The sequence below is a fragment of the Lampetra fluviatilis genome, chromosome 3 (genome assembly GCF_964198595.1).
Source record: "Lampetra fluviatilis chromosome 3, kcLamFluv1.1, whole genome shotgun sequence".
Lineage (NCBI taxonomy): Eukaryota > Metazoa > Chordata > Hyperoartia > Petromyzontiformes > Petromyzontidae > Lampetra > Lampetra fluviatilis.
In genome coordinates, this window is record NC_136277.1 from 12,951,165 (window position 1) to 12,969,055 (window position 17,891).

At 50.6% G+C, this 17,891-nt stretch overlaps 1 protein-coding gene across 8 annotated transcripts in view; it reads left to right on the forward strand.

The window, feature by feature from the left end:
• Nucleotides 1-17,891, forward strand: part of LOC144952403 (AP-3 complex subunit delta-1-like) — a 73,680-nt gene that overhangs the window by 23,297 nt on the left and 32,492 nt on the right. For 5 of the 8 annotated variants that reach the window (XM_078882801.1, XM_078882823.1, XM_078882809.1 and 2 more), the window contains 5 exons: nucleotides 1,365-1,494; nucleotides 2,697-2,836; nucleotides 3,617-3,690; nucleotides 11,862-11,911; nucleotides 17,180-17,229. In XM_078882801.1, the coding sequence (XP_078738927.1) occupies nucleotides 1,365-1,494; nucleotides 2,697-2,836; nucleotides 3,617-3,690; nucleotides 11,862-11,911; nucleotides 17,180-17,229 (444 nt within the window). Of the gene's footprint in view, nucleotides 1-1,364; nucleotides 1,495-2,696; nucleotides 2,837-3,616; nucleotides 3,691-5,265; nucleotides 5,452-5,521; nucleotides 5,636-11,861; nucleotides 11,912-17,179; nucleotides 17,230-17,891 lie in introns of those variants that run through there. The other 3 variants (XM_078882817.1, XM_078882856.1, XM_078882848.1) reach the window with 3 other exon arrangements.

The window sequence follows — 17,891 nt, forward strand, 5'->3', positions numbered from 1 at the left end:
GCAAAAAAATTGCGTTAAAATTACACGAAAAAACACGTGAAAATTCACGGAGAGTTCTAGCAAGGCTTGTGCACTGAACGAGATCTACTGAACAAGGCAGACTGAGGAGCGGCGCTTTGTTTCGGTCGTGAACGGGGTAGACGCGGTGACTCATCCCGACCCAATCAAGTTCTAGCAAACGCGTCGTATCCCAAGCAAGACGTCGTATCCCAAGACACTTTTTTTCTCGTCAAAACACGACCTGTACAAAATTTGACGTAATCCAAGGCGGTCGTATACCGAGGTATGACTGTACTCTAAACCGGTGTTTTTCTCGAATTTTCGGGGGGTGGGGGGGGGGTGCCCACTTCGCCGATAAGACATCGGTGTGTGAGGGCCGCCGCACATCTGAAACTATTGGGTTTGACAGCGCCATGATGGGGGGGTATTTTCACATTTGTGTATCGTCGGGGGCCGCACTTAAAGGCCACCAGGGGCTGCCAGTTTCCTGCGGGCCTTGCAAACGCACATGTGGAGCATCCGCATGCAGTGTGGCTCATGAGTCTTTTACCGAATTAGAAAAAAAATTAACCCGTAAAAACAAAGTTTTTCACTATAAATCCTTTATATGCGTGGCGGCTAGAGTCCTCTCATCCTCTGGCTTGAGATGGCTACCACCTATGGGTCAGATGATTGCATTGCACCATTAAGCAATTGGTCATTAAATATAATATTTTTGTCCTAAAAAGTGTAAAATTTTGGAAAAAAATTTCACGAACATTTATTGTCACGCACAACGAGTCTGTGTGGAAAATGTCAGCTCGATTGGATCACGGGAAGTGGGTTAAAAAACGACCGAAAGATTTGCACGGTCGTAAGCAAGCAAGCGAACTTAATATAAAGGATTTAAAAAGAAGCCTCCTCTTGTTACGTTGCTTGCCTACCCCTGGGCTAGGGAGAAGAGATGGGTTGTTTTTAGGAAGGAAGGGAAGCAGGTTAGTGACGATGACGTGCGTATGCGTGCGCGGTGAACTTGTTTCGCGCCGTTACGTAGCCAACCATTCTAATCGGAGGTGCGATTGCCAAGGGGGGTACACGGCAGAGGTCGCAAACGGGTTTTGATTCCTTACCCGTACCCGTAGCGGGCCCCACAAGGGTCGCAAATGGGTATCCGTTCCTTACCCGTACCCGTACCCTACCCGAAATGAGTGCAACACAGAGGTCGCAAACGGGTTTTGATTCCTTACCCGTACCCGTACCCTACCCGATACCCGGCTACCCGTACCCGGCCGGGTACGGGTAGCCGGGTATCGGGTAGGGTACGGGTATCGGGTACCCGGTTGCGACCTCTGGTACACGGGAGATTTCCGCGTGATGTGCTGCAGATGTCGTCGACACGCCCCTACATCCGCAAGAAGGCGGTGCTCATCATGTACAAGGTGTTCCTCAAATACCCCGAGTCGCTCCGCCCGGCATTCCCTCGTCTCAAGGAGAAGCTGGAGGACCCAGACCCAGGCACGGCTTGACCCCCCTCCCACCCCCTCGTGATCCCGGAGCACCGCGACCCCACAGAGATAACGACATATTAGTGACACATCTGAACTGTTTTGAATTTTACCGGTTAAGGCCTACTGAGCTATAGAGTTCGTTTTTTTCAGAAGCGACCCGGCCACAAATGGTCAGTCGACGCACGCTGATTCTAAATGTGGAGGGAAAAAGGTGAGGACCCGGATAAAAATCCACACCACCACCACGGGGAGCGAGGACATGCAAACTCCAAATATACAGCAAGCGTCAGGTTTGGGATAGAAGCCATGATCTCCTGTATGCCAGGCGAGGTAGTTAACATCTCGCCACCGACTTGACCCGGGCACTTGAATTGTATACATGTATGTTTAACTTTTTTTTCGCATTTGACGTAGCCAACCGTGCCAATAAAAACCTCACCCCAACCCCGTAATACTGACCCTGACCCCTGACTCTAAACATTGAACTTCATGCTTAATGCGATCCCAAACAACACATTCCTGCGGAGGGAGCTGGTAGGAACGTTGGGTTGCTCGGTCAATGGCCAGGGTCAACGGCGGCGTGGTGTGTTCCGCAAATATGCCCGACTGTGAGGGCGGGCACAAGCCGGCGTGAGTAGGTTAAACGTTGAGTTTTATCAGGGCACCACGGGGTGACCAGCCCCTCCCCACCCAGCCCCACCCCTCCCACCCCCACACAGCCCCACCCTCCCCACCCAGCCCCTCCCCACCCTCCCCACCCTCCCTTCCCCACCCAGCCCCTCCCTGCCCACCCAGCCCCTCCTTGCACGACGGACGGACGGACACAATAATCCCTTGTGGGCTGGTGTAACCAGGAGGTTCCTACCAGTATAAATGTGTCGTTTACCCACCACCACCCGACGCCGCCAATTATCAAGGTTTGTCCCGTGAACAAAACGTGCCAATTAGTTACTACTTCAGCACACCGGTTGGCCGTGTCGGGTGGTGGCGGGTTTAACAACGCACATTCACGCGATCTAACCCGAGACAACCTTGGCTTGTGAATCGCACCGCTCGCGAAAGCCTCCCACGTGCTTAAACCGCCGAACCCAAACAGTTCTCTCTCAAGACGATGACCTCCGCGTGTGCGACGGCGGTGGTGCCCGGCGCCGCCTGTTGCGTAACCACGGCGACGGTTTTGGTGGTGCTGTCCGCTCCCTGCGTGCGTAGGCGTGCAGTCGGCGGCGATGAACGTGATCTGTGAGCTGGCGCGGAGGAACCCGAAGAATTACCTCTCGCTGGCGCCGCTGTTCTTCAAGCTCATGACCTCGTCCACCAACAACTGGGTCCTCATTAAGATTATCAAACTGGTGAGATCACCCCGCCCCCACCCATCACCGCTAGCCGACCTTACCTCCTTGGAATAATTGTGAAATAATAACTGCAACTTGCAAGTTGGTCTTGAGGGGTTTATTTGTGGGGATCGGTAGTGTAGCGATTTTAACGCGTAGGCTTTCGCCACCAATATCATCCATGATGCAGGTTTTTGTTGTCGGGTTAGATTTGCGTATGAATATATAAATGCACTATGGGAACCTCATTTGCCAGTAAAAATATGATAATTGTTTTTTTTACTCTTCTATCTGGCAACAAAACTGACACCTTTTTACATGGAGTCATGTTTGCATAGACCGCAATACCTGCAGTCATAATACAAACAAAATACATAACTCTGACGGTGCACATTATCAGAGTTATGGCTTTTGTTTGTATTATGACTGCAGGTATTGCGGTCTATGCAAACATGACTCCTTGTAAAAAGGTGTCAGTTTTGTTGCCAGATAGAAGGGTAAAAAAACAATTATAATATATAAATGCGTCGTTAAAACCCGCCATCGCCCGACACAGCCAATTCGTGTGGTTTTGCCAATTCGTGACGAGTCCGGCGCACCCAAAAAAAACCCCCGATTGTTGATAATATCAGTCGCGAAAGCCTACGTGTTAAACTTTCTGAAGTGCCTCGTGTGAATTCCGCTCTTGGGTTCGTTCCCCGTCCCCCCAATGCAAATGGACCCGCGACGGATATCCGCTGGGGGTCGGAAATGAGCGCCCGTGGCGGTGGGTGTTTTGCGTTCTCTCTGTGCTTGCAGTTTGCGTCGCTCACTCCCCTGGAGCCGCGGCTGGGAAAGAAACTCATCGAGCCTCTCACCAACCTCATTCACAGGTGGGGGGTGGCGTTTGCGACGGGGCATGCAAAAACGCCCCCACACTGCGTATGCATTCCCCGCCAACACGTACTCGCGCACGCGCACCGACACCCCCGTGTCCACGCTCTTTTACCCGCTTTTGGCAGATGGTTTCTGAGATCCGCCGTTTGTCAAAAAAAATAGAAAAACATCACTTGGGGTATGGTGAGACCTGGAGGTTGTTAAACACCAACACTTAAAAAATATATGCACGAATATATGGCCACGCCAAGCCGCGTGCTTGGAATCGTCCTGAGAAGCGCGATGTGGAACGAGTGGATCGGAGAACGCGCCGTGGGTTCGAGACGTCGCGTTGACCTTTGACAAAAAGTTTGGCGGGCTTGGGCAGGCAACGCTCGGTGATCGAAACTGCCGACCGAGCGAACGGCAGCCGACAGAGGGTAACAGAACCGCGGAGACCGAATCTACACAAAGAGATGTGAGCGTTGAAATCGGCTCGTGCACAGGAGCTACAGGCATGCTGCGTTTTACATTGCAGGACCATGAGATGGTCTCAGACTTGTGGAGGCACTTTTCATCAAGCAATGGATTGTTCATGGTTCAGAATCAGATTTCTTTGCTTATCCTGGAGAAATACGATCAGCTTTGAAGCTATTTTTCACAGATGTCCAGCACACACACACACACAAACGAGATGGGCGGAGACCGTTGCCTACAGACACAAGCACACACATTCTATATACACTACCGCCACACACCCATGCATGCGCGCGCACGTACTCGCACTGACGCCTGTATCCACACTAACGCGCCGCGTTAACTGCCTGTGTGCGCTCCTGCGCCACTCGGCACCGTACACACACACACACTTATTGCCTACGACAACAACCACCGCCGTTCGCCACTAAGCGGCGGTGACGTCACCACGGCGCTTATGCCAGGCCAGGTGCACTTTTAGGCCCTTCACGTGAACTGTCCAATGCTCGCTGCCGGCAGGAGGTCACTGGTTCGATTGACTGAGATGACTGGCAGATGCACCACCTGTGCCCTCTGCTGAGCCAATTTGCTATGTTTTAGCCGCCCGGCGCTCCGCTCGTTGTTGTGAACGATGTTTACATACCGCACCAGGTACTCATTTGAGGTTGAGTCGACCAACGGGATGCCCAGGACCAGTTCAAATGATCGTCACTCGTGTTGACTGTGAACGGGAATCGAACTTGGGTTGTCTTGTTCGTAGTGCAGCACGCTAACCCCTGCGCCACTGCTCCTCGCAACATATATAGCTTGAACAGACTGTTGGGTCAAGTGCTGTTAGCGAGCACCTATGAAGGCCGGCACGGCACACGAGGGGGTAGGTAGCCAGCACCACGCCCGACCTCCTTTGTCTCCCCAGTGGCGATGTTTACACACCGCAGCAGGTACTCATTTGAGCCCGAGTTGACCTAGAGAAAGGCCCGGGACCGATTCAGATAATCGTCACTGTGGTGTTGGCCGTGAGTGGGAATCGAACCCGGGTCGCCGGCTTCGTAGCGCAGCGCGCTAACCGCTACACCACCGCTCCCCACAACACACGCACACACGCCTACACCTTGAGTTGAACACGTGCAACGCTGCGTGCGTGCCGATATCATGCGCGGCATACGCGCGCTCCTCGTTGCTGTTGTCGTAATCGCTGTCTCTCCGTAACACTGCCTTCCCCTCCACCCTGGGCCTTGACCGCAAAGTTCGCTCGCTACCACTGGGGTCGATTTTGGGTTCTGGAGCTGTTGCACGTGTTGGTACGCGCGTGCGTCTGCACAAGTGTGTGCGCGTGCGTGTGCGCGTGCGTGTGCGCGTGCCTGTATGTCCGTGGATCTATTCGTGTGTGTGCGTGTGTGTGTGCACGTGCCGGTATGTCCGTGGACCTATGCGTGTGTGTGTGTGCGTCTGTGCCTGCATTAGCCGGCAAAACGTCTCGACAATGTGAGTACGCTGCTGCTGCTTCTGCTGAGACGCAGAAACTTACCCGCTCTCTCTCTCTCGCTCATTACCCACCCCGAGCCTCTCTCTATTCGTCCTTGAGTCGTGCATCCCCTCCCCCCTTCCTCTACTCCACCACGCTTTCATCCTTCGGTCTCTCCCTCCTGCCGTGCCATCCCACGTCGTGGCGCGTCGCTTGAGCCTCACGTGGGCCTCTTGGAGCCTGGTCCCGTCGTGCCTCTTCCCCAAGCCCAAAGCAGGGCTTTGGTGTGGCCATCAATCGGATGGGTTACCACCACCCTTCCCCCCCCTCCCCCCCTAAATGTGGAGTACAGTTTAACTGCCAATGATCCACTGGCAGATGATTGAGCTTGTGGGTTAATATGCCTGATTTGAAGCTTTCGTGACTGCAAGGATTCATACTCTCAGTTCTTTTGGTAAAGTCACGTAGGTAAAAAATGAAATTAAAATTAATAAAAATAATAAAATCACGACGTTTCCGTGACGGTCCCACCTGATGACGGAGACTTGTGTTGCCTCCGAAACGTCGTGATTTTTTATTATTTTATTTTTTATTAATTTTAATTTCATTTTTTTACCTACGTGACTACCGAAAGAACTAAGAGTATAGTATGCCTGAGTATTTTTTTTTACTTGCATGGTTTCATTATTGGCTGCTCCTCGCTCCACGAAGGTCTGAAGCTTTGCCTGCTGCGTGACCGCAAACACGTCTGTATGGCAACTGAACGCGATAATGTTTTTTTTACCCTTTTATCTGGCAACAAAACTGACACCTTTTTTTTACAAGGAGTCATGTTTGCATTGACCACAATACCTGCAGTCGGAATGCTAACAAAAAACACAACTCTGATAATGTATGCACTGTCCTTGAAGTTGATTGGTCCACACCCGAGACAGCTTTTCTTAGAGCCTAGTCTCACGTGGTGTTGGACCAGATGACGCCAAAAGGCGCACAACTCAAAGGCAATGCACCATCAGAGTATGAGAGCTCGGGGTAAGCATTTACACCATTGAAACCTCCTTTGCCAGTAGCAAAATATGATAATTGTTTTTTTACCCTTTTATCTGGCAACAAAACTGACACCTTTTTTTACAAGGAGTCATGTTTGCATTGACCACAATACCTGCGGTCAGAATGCAAACAAAAAACACAACTTTGATAATGTATGCACTGTCCTTGAAAAAAGCTGTCTCGGGTGTGGACCAATCAATTTCAAGGACAAGTGCATACATCATCAGAGTTGTGTTTTTTGTGTTTTTTGTTTGCATTCTGACCGCAGGTATTGTGCTCAATGCAAACATGACTTCTTGTAAAAAAGGTGCCAGATAAAAGGGTAAAAAACCAATTATCAATTCCAATGATGTACGTGTACGTCATCGGTAAAAGACCATGTGGGAGGGCGTGTGACACAGTTTGGCACCGGCTATCGTAGTGTGTGGTCGTGCTGCTACGGTTCTGTGCGGTGAGCACAATGTCTTTGAAAACAACGGCGTTACGCCGCTTTTAAATAAAATTAAAGCTAAAACCGCCTGCGCGTTCCGAGATTCGGCGGTGAACGGGGGCATCCTGCAACTTTCACACGTGTCAGGAACGGATTTAATTGCCTCGAATTGCATCACCATATGGGGATTGGGAGGGGCAGTTTCTTCATAAGACGAACATTGTTGACTTCCATAATATAGGTTTATTTGGGTTAAACCCGCCACCACACAGCCAACTAGTAAGGTTTGTCACGTAAACAGAACGTGCCCATCTTGGTTCTTTCGGTAAAGTCACGTAGAATGGAAATATTAAATAATAAAAATAAAACATAATAAAATAATTCTCACGTCGTTTCGGCCACAACGCAAGCAGCCGTCCTCAGGTGAAGAACAGGTCTGTCGAGAAGACAGAGTCTGAATGAAACACCCCAGGCTTGGAGCGTCTATCTAAGCTGGGTTGGAGGGGGAAGAGCGCCTTGACAAAAGAATTAGCATATCAAGAGGAATTTAGCATATTTAGCATATAACGTGGCTAATTCGTTACTAGTACAGCACACCGGTGTGTTGGAGAGCAAATCCACAACATATTAGAATCCACAACATTTACACGTGGATTTTCTCTCCAACACACCGGTGTGATATGCACTCGTAACTAATTGGCACCTTCTGTTTACGTGACAAACCTTACTAGTTGGCGGTGTGGGGTTGCTCCCTGCGGTGGCTAGGAGATGTTGACTACCTCGACTGGTATGAAGGAGGTTGTGGGTTCGATGCCAACCCTGACGCCTCCTGTATATTTGGAGTTTGCGTGTCTCTCTATCATCATCATCATCACGGTAGCTAGGAGATGTTGACTACCTCGCCTGGTATGCAGGAGGTTGTGCGTTCGATGCCAACCCTGATGCCTCCTGTATATTTGGAGTTTGCGTGTCTCTCTATCATCATCATCATCATCACAGTGGCTATGAGATGTTGACTACCTCGCCTGGTATGCAGGAGGTTGTGCATTTGATGCCAACCCTGACGCCTCCTGTATATTTGGAGTTTGCGTGTCTCTCTATCATCATCATCATCACGGTGGCTAGGAGATGTTGACTACCTCACCTGGTATGCAGGAGGTTGTGCATTTGATGCCAACCCTGACGCCTCCTGTATATTTGGAGTTTGCGTGTCTCACTATCATCATCATCACGGTGGCTAGGAGATGTTGACTACCTCGCCTGGTATGCAGGAGGTTGTGGGTTTGATGCCAACCCTGACGCCTCCTGTATATTTGGAGTTTGCGTGTCTCTCTCTCATCATCATCACAGTGGCTATGAGATGTTGACTACCTCGCTTGGTATGCAGGAGGTTGTGGGTTCGATGCCGACCCTGACGCCTGCTGCTGCTGCTGTATATTTGGAGTTTGCGTGTCTCTCCCCCTCCGGTGTTTGCCTGCACATCTTAGAGACGTGCGTTGAGAGCTTTTGGCCGCGATATATTTCCACGCGATAAGCCGCTTCGTTGAGCTGTCCATTTGTGGCCAGGACACTTCTGAAAAAGAGCTCTGCGTGAAGCTCAGTCTGGGCCTCACCTGGTAAAATAAAAATAATAGTTTAGTTTAGGTCTGCTCACTTAAAAAAACTCAGTCTCCAAATTCCAGTCGCCCTGCCAAAGCACAAGAGAAATGTTAGAAAACCAAAAAAAATGCGTGAAAGATTGAGAAAAATTAACCCGTAAAAACAAAGTTTTTCACTATAAATCCTTTATATGCGTGGCATCGGTTTTATTTTATTATTCATTTCTGTTTTTCTTGAGTAAGAGTTTCATTTTTATCACATTGGTATTTTAAATTGAATATGAAATTTTTTTTTTCCTAAAAAGTGGAAAATTTTGGAAAAAATGTTTTTCCTATAAAGTGGAAAATTTTGGAAAAAATTTTTCACGAAAATAAATTGTCACGCACAACGAGTCTGCGTGCAAAATGTCAGCTCGATTGGATCACGGGAAGTGGGTTAAAAAACGACCGAAAGATTTGCACGGTCGTAAGCAAGCAAGCGAACTTAATATAAAGGATTTAAAAAAGATATGAAGTTGCTGGCAGAGTGGGGTGGGCAGCTCGGAGGTGAGGGACGTGCAAGCTTGCACCGCTGATATTGTAGGTTTCGCATTTGGGTTTGTTCTTTGCTGCCCGCGATTGTAAATCGGTTTCGCAGGTATAGTGGTACCCCAGAGATCGAACTTAATTCGTTCCAGAAGATCCATTCGAATAACTGATTTGTTCAAACACCGAATAAATTTTACCCATAAGAATTAATGTAAATGACATTAATTGGTTTCGGATACAAGAATTCTCTCATTATGAAGCATTTTTACACGAAGTTTGCAGTAATTACATGCATAAAATCATACCAAAAAAACAAGAAACACAATAAATATATGAAATAAATTAACATTGAACTTCACTTTATCTGTAGTAAGGAGAGTTGATGGCTTGAGTGGAAGGTGGTGACAAGGAGGAGGAGGTGGTAAAACCTTCGTCTGGGCAAGCGTCATGCACGCCGGCCATACGCGTCTCAGCCGTACAGGTTCTTGCCAGTTGCGATTGGCCGTTCGACCTCCGAATTTCGTTCGATTTCCGGGCCAAAAAATGTTCGGAGATCTCGTTCGAACACCGATTTGTTTTAGTTCTGGTGCGTTCGATCTCCGAGGTTCTACTGTGTATACAAGTTGGCGCCGCTGTGAATGCGGAGTTTGAATCCGGGTTTTCGGCTACCCCGTGACTCAATGGCGGTCCTCAACTGCTCGCGAGCTGACTGATCTAGGCGCCGTCACCAGTGACGGAGCAACAGATACCACCGCATGAAATGTTTGTTTCTCCGTATCGTTTCTCCGGATGTCCGACTCTTGAGAAGTGGAAGAATAAAAAAAAACGTCGGCTTGACTGCCGTGCGGCTAAACGTAACGGGTCTCGTAGCAGAGCGTGCGGGGAACGTGCAAAAACCGCGTCGCCTGACGCCGCAGCCGTTTTCCCAAAACACCGGAAGTGCAACGTCTCCCTGAATTGACGCTCATCTAAACAGGCGCCAGAGGTCGCAACCGGGTACCCGATACCCGTACCCTACCCGATACCCGGCTACCCGTACCCGGCCGGGTAAGGGTACGGGTACCCGTTTGCGACCCTGGTGCGGACGGGTACCGGTACGGGTAAGGAATCAAAACCCATTTGCGACCTCTGACAGGCGCTAAGCCAGTGTTGTGATCGAGTTGTTTTTGCCCCGCACCTCCCGATCGGCACAGTTGGCCACGTACGTTGCATAAGAAGCTCAACAAACACACGCGCGTAATTTGGTGTCGTGACCCCTGACCTCCGACTCGTTGACCCGGAATTGACACGTCCGGCGATTCGATGCCGAAAGAGCGGTGATTTTGGCAACGCGTGCGAGGCGAGCGTTGCATGCGGACGCACATCATCATCATCTTAGAGAGGGGTTCTTCAACTCTATTTTCCCGGTGGATCGCAACAAAACAAATAAACTTTGCCTGCACTGGCAGACCACGTGACGATCATATGTCACCAAGTCGTGGAGCATCATGACATCATCCGTATTATCCTGTCCACGTGTGACCATTTTTGCCGCCTGGTCTATCTTTCATTAACGATAAGCTGTAACTACAGTCGAATCTTGTCTATCCGTTGTTCATCTCTCTGGCTTCTCACTAAATTACATCACTTGTGCACTGCACTCTCATCTCTAACTTTAATTTTTCTCTCATCTTCCCAATGTCCATCTCTTGTTCATTTTGCGTTTAGTTTGTTGTCCTTCCCCCCCCGCATCTCCGATTAGCACGGTTGGCTATGTAACGGTTCGAAAGGAGTTCAACGTACATTCATGCATCTCTCTATCTCTCTATCCCTTGCTTCGTTTGTCTCCGCGAGCCATATTTACGTGCGTACGTTGAACGTCTTTCGCACCGCACGTAGCCAACCGTGCTAATCGGAGGTGCGCGGGACGGACAATAAACTAAACACCATTTCTCTCGGCAAGCCATATCTCTCAGCAAGACATATGTACGTACGTACGTTGAACTACTTTCGCACCGCACTTAGCCAACCCTGCTAATCGGAGGTGCGCGGGATGGACAAATAACTAAACACCATTTCTCTCGGCGAGCCATATCTCTCAGCGAGACATATTTACGTGCGTACGTTGAACTACTTTCGCACCGCACGTAGCCAACCGTGCTAATCGGAGGTGCGCGGGACGGACAATAAACTAAACACCATTTCTCTGGGCGAGCCATTTCTCTCGGCGAGCCATATCTCTCATCGAGACATATTTACGTGCGTACGTTGAACTACTTTCGCACCGCACGTAGCCAACCGTGCTACTCGGAGGTGCGGGGGAAGGACAACAAACTAAACGCCAGATCTCTCGGCTAGCCGCTCCAAGAGTTTGCACGGATCAGATGTTGCCCGCGCGGGGGAGTTCCAGTTGAAGAACCCTGCTTTTGCCGTAGGGTGCTCGTTCGCCAATCAATCATGGCTGCGCTTCCATCCTAAAGCACCTCGCCCTCCCCACCCCCTGGGTTGCAGTCGCGCAGGCCGGTTCGCGTTGGGGGTGGACGGGCGGGAGATGGGTTGGCGTCACCACCCGTTGTGCTCGGCGTTGATCGGTTGCTAACTCGAGTGCCGCCCCCCCCCCCGATCTCTTCTCCCCCCCGCACCCTCCCTCTGTGTTGACAGCACGTCTGCGATGTCGCTGCTGTACGAGTGCGTCAACACCGTCATCGCAGGTACGGCAGCGCGGTGACGGGGAGGGGGGGGTGGTGGGCACGGTTAATGGGGCGGCACTGGATACCGCAATAAGACGTGGGGTGGGGGGGGGTTGTGATGGTGGGGGTGGGACCCACAGAGCTGCTTTTCGTGTTTAGTTGTTGGCCTTCCTCTGCATCCTCCGAGTAGCATGGTTGGCTACGTACGGCGCGAAAGGAGTTCTCCGTACGTACGCGCGTACAAACACGGGACTGCTCGTGCTGAAGATGAGACGCTGCATCTGCTTGACGGCACGGGCCTGATCATTACATGGCAGTGATTATAAAAGCTGTTCTCCGATTACAGTCACGATAAAGTAATTACAGTTGCATTATGAAGTGACCGTTACAATATTAATTTCGGTGTTCCTTGTCAATGAGATATTGAGAATCACAGTGGGCCCGCATCTCATCAATAACGGTCGTTGAACCGAATGGGATTCGGTCCAGAGCTGACTGCTAAAGATATAAGGCCCGCAAATTAGTCTGTTCCAGCCATCACATTTAGGGGCGAGTTAATTAAATGTTTGACCAAATGTAACGGGGTAATTTTTTAAGTTGATAATTTTGTACGGCCCCGCGAATGATGTTATAAATATCCAAATGGCCCTTGGCAGAAAAAAGGTTCCCCACCCCTGTTCTAGAGTAACAGAATTAGGAAGGAAAAATATAATTCAATAAAAATAATGGATTATATCGTGGTGCTGTATCAAATAATATAAGTTCGAGTGCCATTCGACAAACAAAACTATTTTTTGATTTAAAGCTTTCGTGACTGCAGGGATTCATATTCTTGGTTCTTTCGGTAAAGTCACGTAGAAGTGAAATAATAAAATAATAAAAATTTTACAATAAAATTCTCACGACGTTTCGACTGCACAAGCAATCATCATCAGGTGTGAAATCCACAGCAAGAAAATTTTATTTTGCCCTTCTACGTGACTTTACCGAAAGAACCAAGAATATGAACAAAATTCTCTTTCATATACAAGGATCTCAGGAGACACCGCTATGATATCCATCTCCGTGGGTCGTTCTCTACCACAAATAGTTGAACTGCTCTGCACGAGAACCGACGGGACGCCGAAAAGCAGTCGGGATAAAATTGGTGACGACGTAAAGAATACAGAGACCGCGTGCACACGATGAAGACAGTGGGACACCACCGTGGCGAGATGTTTATGATCTCGCCTGGAATGCAGGAGGGTCATGGATTTGATCCCGGCCCTGACGCCTGCACATTTGGAGTTTGCATAGATTTTTCTCCTCCGGGTCCTCCGGTTTTCCCCCTCCACGTTTAGAATCGACACCACGCGTTTCGAGTATTTGGATGCTACTATAAATTTGCACGCGGCGGTAATCCACTTTTGTTGAGCCGTCATTCGTGATAGCCAGTTCGCTTCTGAAAGAGATCTGCATAGCTCCTTCTGGGGGCTGTTCCCCAACTGAGGGCTGTGTCTGTGCTGAGAGAACGGGAGGGGTGGAGGGCGGCTTTCGACAGCGCGCAGGAGAGCTCTAGCCACCTAATGGACACGTGCTTGTGTATTGTAACACTGTGTCTGAGCAAACCAGCGTTGCTGACTTTGACATCCTCAGTAATTGGTGGAAATTCCACATTCCCGTGGTGGGGGGGGGGTTGCGGGTACTCATTTAGTTGATTTGTGAAAAACCCAGCCCACCACTCCCACCACCCCACCTGCCACCACCCCACCACTCCCACCACCCTACCAGCCCCCCACCCCACCACTCACCACCACGCCCACTACCCCAACAGCCCCCCACCCCACCACTCACCACGACGCCCACCACCCCACCAGCCCCATCCCATCACCCCACCACCCCAACAGCCCCCCCATCCCACCACAACACCAGCCCACCACCACAGCACTCCCACCACCCCACTACTCTCACCAGCCCCCCACCCCACCACCCACACCGCCCTGCCACCCCCCACCACGACCACCAACCGGGAGTTTAAACTTGCAACCTTCCTCGTGTGAGGTTGTTCACTCTGACCGCAGCACCACTCTACCAGCAATAGCCGGCAGATGTTCGGGATCCATCCTCCCTCGAGTCTGAGCCAGTTATTATTTCTTTGCAACGGTCTTCGAACCGGTGTCGTTATTCCAAAAGAGCTTACCCTGTTGCGGCAAACATGGGGCATTGTGGCGATGGGCTGGGGCTCTTAAGAGTGCGTGATGAACAAACGTTCCGACTTGCTCACAGGGTGAATTCACGTGCGAGTGACGGAGGAATGTCGTTGTTGCCGTGATTTTTGTTGCTGCTACTGTTGTTGCTGCTGCTGTTGTTGCTGCTGTTGTTCCTGCTGCTGCTGTTGCTGCTGCTGTTGCCGCTGCCGCTACCTTCGCCGATTCTTTTGGCTGCTGACGATGCTTGGTTTGTCCGACGGTGTGGCCATATCTCCCTCTCGCCTTTCTCAAAATCCAACTGCGCTTGCTTGGCCGCGAAAAAAGATTGCCACGCTTTTCTTTGTAATTTTTTCGCTTCCTGCCAAGAGCACCGAGCCCCAATCACCTCCGAGCCTGGGTTCGACACCTGGCGCGGTGTGTCGTGCACAGGCTCGTAATGGATGGTGCAGAGCAGCGCCCTCGCCCCCTCCCCCCAAATGCAGAAGCCCAAATGCAGAAGCCCAAGACTGTTGCTCGGATATCACTTTCCACCGGTCAGATTCAGTTTTCAGTGAAACTTATTAGGATTTACCCTGTGAGCCATTCGGCTCTTGATTTGGGTTCAACCGCAACAAACAATAAAATGACAAGATACACCTAAAATTCATTGCATGCAAATCTGAACATCACATACGTAGTAAACAATACAATCCGCCAGAAAAAGCACAACCCGTCCATGCTGCGTACAGAAAGTGCAAAAAAAAATCCATTTCGATGTTTGATCCCAATAACACAGCGCTTTGACCAATGCACGTCCGCTGCTCTTCTTTGTCCAAAAGAGTTAATGATGATAATAACTCCACCAATAAAATAACAACGTGACGAATTTGTCCTGGAAAGCCTCGGCGAGTCCAGACTTTTAGAGGGGTCCTAGGTGGGTGAAGGATGCGTGGCCGATTTTAACTTAAAGCAGTGTGTGTTTTGTTTCGCTTTGCTCTCGCAGTCGGGGCTTTGCGCTTTGGTCTCGCGGCGATTCAAGGTGTGACGGTGTCGCCGTCGTAAAAAAAATGTCTGTCGGTCTCTCTCTGTCCGATCGCCGCTCGGTTCGTGGTTTAGAGACTTTCTGTGCAACAGCAGATGCCTTCGCAACTCACCCCGACCACCCCAATTCTCCCTCGGTCCGTTCTGATCACCACCACCCACCCCAATTCTTCCTCGGTCCGTTCTGATCACCCCCCACCCACCCCCAATTCTCCCTCGGTCCGTTCTGATCACCCCCATCCACCCACCCCAATTCTCCCTCGGTCCGTTCTGATCACCCCCACCCACCCCCAATTCTCCCTCGGTCCGTTCTGATCACCCCCACCCACCCACCCACCCCAATTCTCCCTCGGTCCGTTCTGATCACCCCCACCCACCCCCAATTGTCCCTAGGTCCGTTCTGATCACCCCCCACCCACTCCCAATTCTCCCTCGGTCCGTTCTGATCACCACCACCCACCCCAATTCTCCCTCGGTCCGTTCTGATCACCTCCACCACCCACCCACCCCCAATTCTAACACGTGCGTCCGCCAAATCGTTTCCATATTTCCTTAAGCCTAATCCATGCATTGTACGATTGGTCACGAAAGAGGATGCAGCGACCCCTCCTGATGAAATTCGGATACCGTTCGGCTAACCTCCCCCCCCATGTTTGGCACGGGCCGCCCTGGTGCAAGGAACAAAATGGGTCAAATTTCTCTCCTCATCCGTAGCCCGGTACCCAAGTCCCCATCCGCCCGCCCCCCAGGCCTGTAGGCGCCAGTGCAGTAGCACAACCTGCACACCCGATAGCAACCGATGGCTGACGCCCGCTTCTCAGTGCTCAAATAAATCATTTCATCAGGCCCGGTTGGAACTGGGGCCGAGAGTATGTGGTGGTCGGGAGGAGTGTGTGTGAACTCTATCTGTCGAATGATTGCACGGCGCATCTTCGGTATCGTCCACGCACACACAGAGAATCGAGTTGGAAGGTATTTAAAAGCCCAGTGGGGTTTTTAAATACCTTGGCGGGGCACGCGTTTTCACACGCCACCTCGGTTACATCTGGCATTGCAAGGGAGCCTTGTAGTGAGAGGTGTGACTGCGCTAAAATTCGAAATCAGTGTTTGGCAGGTTGAAAATATTCGCAATTCTAAGAGCCGATTCGTGCGGCTAAGATGCCTGCAATGGTGAAAAACTATCGTTTGTGGGCCATTTCGAAGTGGTAGGGCCTTAGGTGGCCTTTGGACCCTTATTAAATTAAGTTCTGGGCCACATCCAGCCCATGGGCCATAGGTAACCTCCCCCACCACCACCACCCCTGAGTTAAATTCGTGGCATGGTGGGTATTTCCCACAATGCTCCCTCTCAGCTTATCAGAATATTTATTCATACCGGAGGAATCCGATGGGCTGTAAATCTCATTTTGACAGAACGTTATAACGACAAACAATACAAAAACGCAATCGGAGTCCACAGTTTAGGCAAGCTAAACGAATCACTTAATAAAAATATACAGATAAAACAACATTTTTTTCATCTTACCGAGCCCACTGAGCTCTTCGCTTATTTTTCAGAAGTGACCTGGTCACAAATGATAGCTCAACGAAGTTGGGTCATCATCGCGTGGAAATTCACAGCAGCAAAAACGCCGTCGAAATAATAAAAAATGCCGCAGGGCCGGCCCTACTTTGTGCCACAGGACCCGACCCCCCCCCCAACCCACTTAGCTTCGCTAATCAGACAGTCCAAGTAGCCCAGGCAGAGGGCGCAATCGGGTACCCGATACCCGTACCCTACCCGTTACCCGGCTACCCGTACCCAGACGGGTACGGGTAGCCGTTTGCGACCCTGGTGCGGCCGGGTACGGGTAAGGAATCGAAACCCGTTTGCGACCTCTGAGCCCAGGTAGGAAGGCCCTCAGCCTCTCCCTGGAATCATGGCCCACTCTAGCCCCGTGTGTGTGTATGGACGATAGCCGTGACGCGTCTCCTGTCCTCCTGGCTGCTGGCACGGGAGCGGGGGTCTCTCACTAACGCTCGCGCCCCCCCCCTCCCCTCCCCCGCTCTCTCCTTGCCTCCCTCCGTTTCATGACCACAGTTCTCGTTTCCTTGTCTTCAGGGATCCCGGACCACAATGCTAGCATCCAGGTAAATGAAAGATGATGACGATGACCCCCTTGACCTGAATACCTCCTCGAAATCTAAATATAACCTCCTGGACTTAAACCCTCCCATGACCCCCCCCCCCCACCCAATGATCTGAACTCTGACCCAGACTGAACACTTCCCATGACCCCTCCCATGACCACCCCCACCACCCCTCCCCCCCCACAATAATCTTAATTCTGACCCTCGCACGTGGCCACTCGTATTTATTTGAATGTGGACGATTGACCCCCCCCCCCTTTGACCTGCCCCTGACCTTTAACCCCGCTCAGTGCTGCTCCGACTGAGACTCGACCTCGAGACCGTGACCGTTTTCTTCCCTCCTTACCTCCTTTGAAATGTGACTTTGCTCTTTAATATTTTTCATTTATTTTGAGTGCGGTACATCCAGATGCAAGGTATGTACACCATTCTCCTACGGCATGCACGCTCTCCACGTTAGAGCTAGATTACTGTGCCTGTCATGTGCAATCGTAGGGTACCAGCTTAAAATGCAATGTTACTTTAATCCTGGACTCTGAGTATTTTGTTCACATTGTTGAATGCTTCCGTGGTGTGATGCATTAGCCCGTTCAGAAATTTGGTGATGGCGCTGCTGCTGCTGCTGCTGCGTTGGCAGTGGTGCACAAGCAAAATTAATAACA